The sequence below is a fragment of the Dunckerocampus dactyliophorus genome, chromosome 9, assembly GCF_027744805.1.
Source record: "Dunckerocampus dactyliophorus isolate RoL2022-P2 chromosome 9, RoL_Ddac_1.1, whole genome shotgun sequence".
NCBI lineage: Eukaryota > Metazoa > Chordata > Actinopteri > Syngnathiformes > Syngnathidae > Dunckerocampus > Dunckerocampus dactyliophorus.
In genome coordinates, this window is record NC_072827.1 from 17,955,288 (window position 1) to 17,964,870 (window position 9,583).

Consider the following 9,583-nt stretch of genomic DNA (forward strand, 5'->3'; position numbering starts at 1 on the left):
AACATTAAAATATCCTTACTTATTTCTTTGTGTTAGGCTCGCAAGCTATTGAGAGAGCTGAAACATCAGAAGAGGTGCGAAGAGGCTGTAACCACCATCGCGGCTTACTGGCACGGCACTCAGGTACTGACACGTTCAACTGCAAAAGCATGTCACAGGTCACGTCCTGTCACCAGATTATCTGTGCCAAAGCAAAAGACAACTCCTTCCTCATCTTATGCAATGCTTCTGTAAATGCCCCTCCTGTGGTAAAAAAAAACAAAACAAAAAGAAAATTCCCTTCAAAACAGTTATTTCTGCTCTGCTTCTTCTGCTAACCAAATCACTGCTACTTCACTTTATCTTTCTTTTCCCTTGAATCTCTTCTTTCGCACAACTTGTCCTACCCGACACCCACCACGTCCCTCCAGGCTCGGATGGAGCTCAGACGTCTAAAACAAGAAGTGCGGAATAAACATGCGGTGACAGTAATTTGGGCATACTGGCAGGGAACCAAGGTATTTCACCCAGATGTACTTTGTCACTGTCCCAGCTGTCTTGTCGTCCCTCGTCACCAGATACAATACAAAGTAGTCAAATTAATCAATAGTCAAATTAATCCTCGCTTGGATATTTATTATCTACCAGACATAACTTTCACAGGTGTTTTCTGTGTTGTATTGGTTACATGTACTTTGTCTTCCACCTCCCAACAAACACCCCCTCCTTTATTGTATGGTGCTGTTGCTTTCCAGTAGTAATGCATTTGATGCAGTGGAACCCTTTTATGATGATAACCCGTATAAGTTCATCATCAAGTCCTGGTCGACCGTGTTCTTATTATTACTAAAAACTGCCCGCTTAGCCGGGATCGACGTACATGGTGGATCGCTTTTGTCGACACATTTCGGACCCAAAGGGGTCATTCCTAGGAGAAATCAATTTGTTTATGTCAACATAATCATTATCGCTCATGTAAAGGAACATTCACGTGTACAGCGCTTTTCTACCACATTGACCTGCTGAAGATGCAGCATCAGGAGCAACTGGGTTCAGTAGCTTGCCCAAGGATACTTTGTCATGAGGATCGAACCAGCAACCTTCAGGTTGGGAAACGACCACACCACCACCTGAGCCAAGAAGGGCAGGTGGGATAACAGGAGAGGAACTGCCATTTACCTTCAAAGCTTCGGTATAAGACCAAAGGTGCTTTCATCCTTGGCGGTAGACTTCCCAGCCATTCTTTCATCCCCCTTTCCGCATCTAATAAAATGTACCCATATTTTGCACAAATGGAGGAAAACTACGTCAACAAACTGCCGTAGATTAAAAAATCCTTTATTAGCACCCGCTCTCTTTATGTATCTGCCACGAGTCCCAAGTAAATGTGCATGCAATCGCTATTTTCAGTTATGTCGACAACCGCTTACGTCAGCATGAGTCAGCCAATCAGAGGGCGTCTACTTAAATGGGTTCCACTATAATAATAATTTATAATATGTTACAGTTCTGTAGTCCTATTTCTTGTACAATCACTTTGTAGCTCTTTTTTATCTTATCAGCATGTACATTATAAGAAACAACCATCAAAATATCTGAACTGATAATATTATATTTCAAGGTCTCCATCCGTTCTGATAAGATAAACACTGACTACATAATTGTTGTTTAAGATATTTTATGAGATGTTTTATTCTCCAGGGAAGCCAAGCCTCTTATTGGACTTTTTGAATGTGTTTTTATGTATGATAATGCAGCTTGTCTCCGTGTATAGTTCTGACAGTCACACAACAGGACGTAAATGACTTCCTTCACAAGTACCACCACTTTCTATTAGGCACGGAGGGAGTTGCGTCAGCTGAAGGAAGAGGCGAGGAATAAACATGCTGTGTCGGTCATTTGGGCCGGCTGGCAGGGCACCAAGGTATTTGGAAAGCCTGTTGGCTTGACTTGTAGTGGTTCTGTGACTGGCCGCCTCCATCAACACCCCCGCAAACAGTGATTCTCAACTGGTGGGTCGCGACCCAAAGTGCGTCTGTTAATATGCCTGTAGGTGGTGACAACGCTCTGTAGTGCTATTTGAAACCTGCTGTCCGAGACCAACAACGTTGGTTAGTAGTCTGCTGCCATTGAGCCTGTGCCAGGCCTGTCTCTTGTTGAGCCCTATAAAGGGTTTGAATGTAAGCGTTTTATGCACATTATATATCAGCTGTTTAAGTGGAATATGCATCTTAGTTCTCTATTTAATTCTGTTGTTTGAAGTCGCCATGAAAAATCGCTAATGCGAATCGCTACCGCATATGTGAGATTTTCAATATAAATTACTGTAGCATCAAGCTAGCGCATTTGTTAAATGTATTTTGTTTATGTTGAATGTCACAGAAATTATTTAGTATCTTTTATAAGTTAAAAATGACATGCTTTTATCTGTATTTTCAGTTTTTTAGTGCGTCAAAGTAACGACTCTGAAATGGAACTCTGCCGGAGTTTTTGACTGACTGAGAACCTGTTATCTCTCTGCTGAGCTAGCAAGTAGAGCCGAAACGTTAGCGGGAGCAGAATAGAAAACCTTTACAGACACTTTTTATTCAAATAATTTTGAGTTTGTGGATAAAACTGTATCGTTCCTGACATGTTCAAGATGTGCTGCTCAAATTCAAACAGCACAGTGTTTTCATCAAATAGAAGCTATTTGACAAGTTTGAGTTGAAAAATATCCACGATTTGAGCCGTGGCTTGTCATTAAGGGGTGATAGCGGGTCCCACGGCCAAACCAGTTGAGAACCCCTGCCCATTAATGCAAATCGCTTCACGTAAATGCAATTTTGTTGATAGTTTACTCATGTAACCATGCCCATTGAAGACTGACACACGTGGCACAATGAGGTCACATACATAGGTCACAACACACAGTCTCTTTTGGTCCACTAAGCACTGCATGATGCACTGCGACTGCATGGACTCGTTTTCGCTTTGCATTTGTGTGCCATTTTTCTCTACAGGAACAGACGAGCTGACATTCTCTGTCTGGTTTTCACTTCATCTGATACAAAACTCACATATCCATTTCTTGACAGAAGTTCCTGAAAAATCACCATTTAACTTTGAGTCACAATAACATATTTGTTTATAGAGGTCGGAACAGCTAAGTTGTACTTTCTGACATGGGCCACAGAGGGCTTATGTGTGGTGTGTGCAGTGTGAATGTGTTTGACTACCAATGCTGTGTTTGATGTCTGCTCACCTCAGGCAAAATGGTGTTTCCCTTTTCTTCTGCTCATCTTTTTCCTGCTTTTTTTTCCCCCCCCCTTGTTATTTGCTCTCGCTCATTCCCTGAACAGGCTCGGAGGGAGCTGCGGAGACTGAAGGAAGAGGCCAAGCGTAAGCATGCTGTTGCTGTGATTTGGGCCTACTGGAAGGGACTCAAGGTACCTACCAGCCCTACGGTGCAGCCATCACCAAGCCTACCAACTACTAACCACCCCCCACTCTCCTTCAGCTATCTTGTGTCCTCATTCAGGAAGCCAGTCTCTGCCAAGTGCAACCACCCCCCACCCCACAACTGTGTGCTGCTTTCACTGCAAACGTAATTACTGGTAGACATATCAAGCCACTATATCCAAATGGATTCATGCATAATGTGATGTGTAAAAGATTATAATTTTGTTTGTCATGGCACCAAAACAGTTCTGCAGTGCTTTTACAGTTAATGATGCAGCGTGGGTAGTCCCATTCCAGGTCGCTGTGCAGTTTTTTAGGTGCTTTGAGGAAAAGGCGTCCTGTATGGTGCAGTGAAACAATCCAACAACTGCTTGTCCACTTTTAAAGGGTCATTTCACTCCAAACAGTAAACGTTCACATCATATTTCATGATTTGCAGCGATTTCTCATCAAGATCAAACCTTTGGAGCAACAAATGTTATGTTCACATGGCAGAGGCTGTCTTTTTCTGGTTGTTGTTTTTCCCTTAACATGTTTCTGTCTTGCATTTATCCGTTCAACTAACTCTGTGATGAGCAGCACTGTTTTGTATTTAACCTGTACTTTCTTTCTCTAGGTATGTATTCAGTGTGTGTGTGTGTGTGTGTGTGTGTGTGTGTGTGTCCCCGATATTGTGGTGATTATGAAATCACTGTCCATGTGGCCATTGTTGCAGTGTTAATCTTTCATCATTCTAATTGTTCACCCTGCCCCTCACAATCCACTTTGCACCTGTTCACAACACATTTTCCATGATTAAGGTCAGCATGAAGGTTGTTCTGTCATAAATGTCAATTTGGGTCATTTTATTTGAAGTAATTGCAGCAGCTTGGAGTTAACCTTCCCTGGTGTTTTGTTACTAAACAAATGTCATGTTTTTTGTTTTCATTTTCGCTCATCCGTTCCCTGTTTCACATCAAGCTAAATAGAGAGGCAGTAGATGACGGTCTTGTTTTTGTTTTCATTCATTATCTTTTAACAGGTCCGCAGAGAGTACAGAAAATTCTTCAGGGCAAATGCAGGGAAAAAGATCTATGACTTCACCATCCAGAGAATTGTAAGTACAACTCAAATATGTAAGTACAAATAATCAAAATATCGAAAAATTTAACAGAAAAGTACTAAGATATTGATCCATATACTATAAGTAAAAACTTCCAAATAAGTGATGTAAAGCCCACTTTCAAACAGTAAAGATTAGAGCTTTGTTGATTAATCCGAGGCTTGTTGTTTAGATTAATCGAGTAATCGGTTAGGCCATGTAGGTCTGTTTTCATGGATGACTAAGGAAATTAAAAAATATTCACATTTGACAGGCTTAAATCACAGGCTGTTTACATTTTTAAATCATAAACGATTAATCGAATACGAAAATAGTTGATTCATTGGATAATAGATTAATCATCGATTCAACAATTAATTGTCGGCGCTCTCGTAAAAATTTTAACCTCAGGCTGTCTTTTCCAGATGCAAAAATACTTCCTGGGTCTGAAGAGGACCTTGCCCTCCATGTCACCCGTTGACAAGAACTGGCCTGCCCGACCGTACGTCTTCCTGGATGGAGTTCACACGGAACTTCGGAGAATCTTCCATCTGTGGAGGGTTGGTTACTGAAATATGGTGTCATGTTTTGTCATGTTACATTCGCTTTCCTTTCAGTCATCATCAAAAGTGTTAACTCGCATCTGTCCAGTCCGTAACAGATGAACTGCTAATCGCACAGTGCCAATGAACACATGCGAAACACGGTCCATGAATTACAATATGCACTCTGTGGGTCTCATTTGTTAGTACAGTGAAACCTCGGGTTTTGTCAATCCGTTCTAAAGGGTCAAATGACAAATTAAACGTATGAAAACCGAAGAACGACCGGAAGAGCCATTCAGACGAGGTTTCGCTCTAGTCCGATACAAACTTAACTTGAAAGAGTGGACGTTAGAGCTGTATACTTGCTCACTTGAACTTTATTGTGAACTTCAGCAGCAGGTACAATCATCATTACACACACTGACCTGGCTGTGTTAAAGGTTCCTACCTTTGCATCACAATCCTATTGTAACAGAGGCTCTCTTGGTACTTTGCTACGAGTTATTTCTTGCATTCAATAGTGTTTCTTGTGTTCTTTATCAAAGATCTGTTACTTTTTTTCCAGCTGTGTTTAATACATTTTAAAAACTTACAACGGTTGGGTCTGGAACCGATTAACAGCAATAAATGAGGGATTACTGTACTTAACTACTGAGAGCGAGAATTCTGATGGTGCCAATTACCCAATAATGTGCTGTTGCACATTTATAGGAAAATAAGCAAATTCACCTGCTGTTTCTTCTTCTCTTCGGTATTTTTCACTACTACGGGTTGCTCCTCAGCCGCTATTATTTCACGCTAGTCCCTCCCTTTCCGCTACGTAACCAAGATGGCAGAATATTGAGGGTCGCAAGTGTCCATCACTGTGCACTCACCATTTTGAGTACAATATGTACTGTATGTACTGACGGTGCACTGCATTTTGCCGTACTTGGTATGAACGCTCCAGCATACCTCCACGATGGTATGAACGCGGAATGCACTTATGCACTCAAAAGACTTGAGACGCAGTCTATGTAGAAATCCCAAGGCCTACAACATGGTACACTGATTGTATTTAAGGGCAGATTTGTTTGTGAAAAGGTCGCAAGGTTTGCATTTTTTTTGTCTGAACATCCCTGGTGTTTGTGCTCAGTGCAAGAAATACAAGAGTAAATTCACCGAGGAGAAAAAAGCTGTGTATGAAGAGAAGCTGGAGGCAAGTGAGCTTTTCAAGGATAAAAAGTCCCTCTATCCAAGCAGGTACCTCCAATTCATTTGTATTTTATCATGTTGACAAGTATACAAGTCAGATTTGTGCTTAGTGTGCTTCAGTTCAAAGCTTCAGATCTTGTGTGTTCTGTTTAGTGAGCTTCCTCTGCTCTTTGACTGTGTTTTGTCTCAGTGTGAGCCAGCCCTTCAAAGGAGACTACTTGGAGATCAGCAAGAACCCCAAATATCAGAAACTCAATAGTTCTTTTGATGAAAAGGTTCTGCTGGCTGATGTGGTCAACAAGATTAACAGGGCCAATGGAAAAGTAAGACAGATTCTGAAATAACCCTTGATTTAGTTCACATTGGAGTGGGAAATGTAAGCTATTGAGGACGAAGTAATGGCATTTATTTTCCATTCAAACATTTTCCATTAATTCTTTTGCAGACTGACAATAAACTTCCTATTCCAGCCAATGCCATAAGGCTGGCACGAGCACAATGACATAACAATAACAGTCTTGTCTGGTCTACAGGGTACAACTCGCATCCTCCTGCTGACAAAGAAGAACGTGGTCCTGGCTGACCAGAAGACAGGCCAAGTAAAGGCCAGTGTTCCTCTGCCCGACCTCACCAGTGTTTCAGTCAGCACACAGAACGATGGCTTCTTTGCACTCAGACTTAAAGAGGTGAGGGTGACCATGACCGAAAGGACAGTACAGTGGTACCTCGGGGTTTTATTATTAATTTGACCCAAAAGGTCAGACGAAAACAGAAACGTACAATATAGTTATTGTCTAAATAGCTGACACCACAAGTGAGCCAACAGTCAGTCATGGTGCTGGTAGGTTGAGTATGCTGTGCAGCTCTCCAGGTACGCTTTTTGTTACATTTTGCCGTTTTACAGTTTAGTCTTAGTTTGGGTCATAACAAGCAGACGGCAAAAAATTATAGAGGTTTTGGTTTGTAGAGCACACTTATTGTGTAGATATACAGTAACAGAACAGGTGGCTGACAATGTTGACGGATGGCTAACAATGAATGTAAGGGGTAGGCAGATCTATACGTGGTCCTTTAACCATTTATGTCAAGGTATGCATGTCAGCTCAGGAGTTGCTATACTTGCCGTGTGTGGTCTATATGTAGCCAGTGTCAGAGGTGGAGAAATTCCTGATACCAACCAGACATCTCGTATTCACCAAAGGGCTCAGCCTCAGCCGTTAAAGGAGACTTCCTGCTTAGCAGCGAGCACCTGATTGAGACCATTACCAAACTCCACCACATCGGCTCCACCGCCTCAGACAGGGAGCAGCTGAATGTTGACATCTCAGATGAGTAAGAGAACACACAGGCGTCTTTTTTTTCCACAGCAAAGTGTGCATTCTCCACTAATGGTGCACATCCTGTTTCCACATGACAGGTTTCTGGTACAGTTCAAGCAAGACAAAGTGTGTGTGAAGTTCATCCAGGTAGCCCCCAAGAACGGCAACAGCGTGTCCTGCAAGCGCAAAAACAACCGCCTTCTGGAGGTGACGGTGCCTGCGTCAGCATAGTGAAACCCCATCCCCGCTTCCTCAGAGTTGTCCTGGAGTACTCGGATTGTGGTGAATTAAGGACTGAACCAAGGACCATCACCCCACGAAATGACATGCATGTATTTGGCTTGTTCGGTTTTTCTTCCCTTTAGTTAAGTACAATGGCAACACTATAGTTGTAATTTTTTTGGGCAAAGAAAGCCCTTAATCGGGTTGCATGCCACAGAAATTTGGCAAAGCGTTTCAATGGCGTTTTTGTAAAACTAGGGTAGGAGACCAGAAGATCAAAAAGATAATTGGAGGTTTGTGATACTGGTGGTGGTGGTGATGATTGTTCTACCTTGATGTTTGTATGATGAGGCGCAAGCTCAACTGGCCTTGACTCGTCCACTTTTAAGCAGCTACGACTGGGACGGCTTAAAATGGGAGCTGAAGTTGGGGCAGCTGTGGGGTGTAGCCTGTTAGCATCAAGAACTTTAAATACTGCACTTGCTTTTACACCTTGGTATACCCAAATGAGGTTGAAAATAGTATTTGATTGTAAGCTGTTATTTTCTCTGCGTGGGGGGGGATGATAAGGGAAAAAGCACAGTAGGCTGTTGAATTTTGTGAGATTATTGTAAAACCACTTGTTTTTTAAAATCTATAATTCCTATGTGCCATTGAAAAGGGCCAATGACTTGTCACGTCTCAGTGTACAAATACAAATACAAATGCAGATGAACCATATTCCGACTAACAATAAATGCCAGAAATGTTTGGAAATGGGGACCATATCAGCATGTGACGCTGCACACGTGTTCAATATCTTTTTCTACATGCCAGTGTGATCCATGCCAATCTTTATTTAATCTGCAAAAAAAAAAAAAAAGATTAAAGACTAAACCAATCTCAAATGCGTTGGCTTTCCACATTGCTGATAAGAGTGTCACGTTTGACTGAGCAGTTCTGATTTGGAAACAGCTAAATATATATATTTCTTATACTTGTGTGCAATAAATGAAACATTTGCTGTCTATTTCTCTTTGCAGCTAAGCAGTAGTGCGCACCCACAGGCATACCCAGCAGTAGATGGGCTCCAAGCTGTGGCCTTTGCATGGACCAAGGGTCTGTCCTTAGTATCCTCATTTTAAATGCCGTTTGTGAGATGTCCGCAGCTTGAGCGAGTGTAGTGCTTGGGCTTGACGTGTTTTGTTTTTTTTGTTTGTTTTTTTTTTGCTGAGAATAACCAAAAGCTGTAAGTACACATGAGCATAGATCTTTTTGTTGTTGTTTTTTTATCAGGTTAAATTTTGAAGTTTTTTGGGGAATCTCATATTTAACAAAGGAGCATACATTTTCAGTAAGACTTTAATTATTTAATATTTAGATTTGCTGATTAGGAATATTGTACTGATTGTGTAAAGCTTGCCGCTTCTTGTAAGGGACAAATAATTAGTTTTGCGACCTTCAGAATACTTTGGTCTGTGGTGTGTACCTTTTCATGTCACCCATCACACCAGGACGACTGCTAATGGCAGTTTGGATACATGTTCCTTTTTTTGGTGTGCAGTTTAAATGCAGTTTGGCTTCCTCCTTCGTGTCTTGTGGCTGCAGCTGCATTAGGATGTCTGCATTCTTGTGTGCCTAACGTAAAAACCTTTTTTCGAGACAGAACATGGAAATGTTTCAATGTAACATATACAGGTAATCTTTTTTTAAATTAAATAAAGCTCAATAATGAATACATGTCATCGTTATTTTACTATGCTGTTATTTATGTCACAGGTGTTTGTACAACTTCATCACCCGTAAGTATGACTGATGGATGC

The 9,583-nt window shown here is 41.5% G+C and overlaps 1 protein-coding gene across 8 annotated transcripts in view; it reads left to right on the top strand.

Annotated features, from left to right (window-relative positions):
* The window catches only part of myo1b (myosin IB), a 70,287-nt gene extending 62,314 nt beyond the window's left edge, over nucleotides 1-7,973 (top strand). Inside the window, exons 22-32 of one of the 8 annotated variants that reach the window (XM_054786625.1) lie at nucleotides 37-123; nucleotides 411-497; nucleotides 1,817-1,903; nucleotides 3,321-3,407; nucleotides 4,442-4,516; nucleotides 4,927-5,061; nucleotides 6,182-6,288; nucleotides 6,431-6,563; nucleotides 6,774-6,926; nucleotides 7,442-7,572; nucleotides 7,658-7,973. In XM_054786625.1, the coding sequence (XP_054642600.1) occupies nucleotides 37-123; nucleotides 411-497; nucleotides 1,817-1,903; nucleotides 3,321-3,407; nucleotides 4,442-4,516; nucleotides 4,927-5,061; nucleotides 6,182-6,288; nucleotides 6,431-6,563; nucleotides 6,774-6,926; nucleotides 7,442-7,572; nucleotides 7,658-7,790 (1,215 nt within the window). In that variant the 3' untranslated portion in view covers nucleotides 7,791-7,973. The remainder of the gene's footprint in view (nucleotides 1-36; nucleotides 124-410; nucleotides 498-1,816; nucleotides 1,904-3,320; nucleotides 3,408-4,441; nucleotides 4,517-4,926; nucleotides 5,062-6,181; nucleotides 6,289-6,430; nucleotides 6,564-6,773; nucleotides 6,927-7,441; nucleotides 7,573-7,657) is intronic. The other 7 variants (XM_054786629.1, XM_054786628.1, XM_054786627.1 and 4 more) reach the window with 7 other exon arrangements.
* The last annotated feature ends 1,610 nt before the right edge of the window (nucleotides 7,974-9,583 follow it).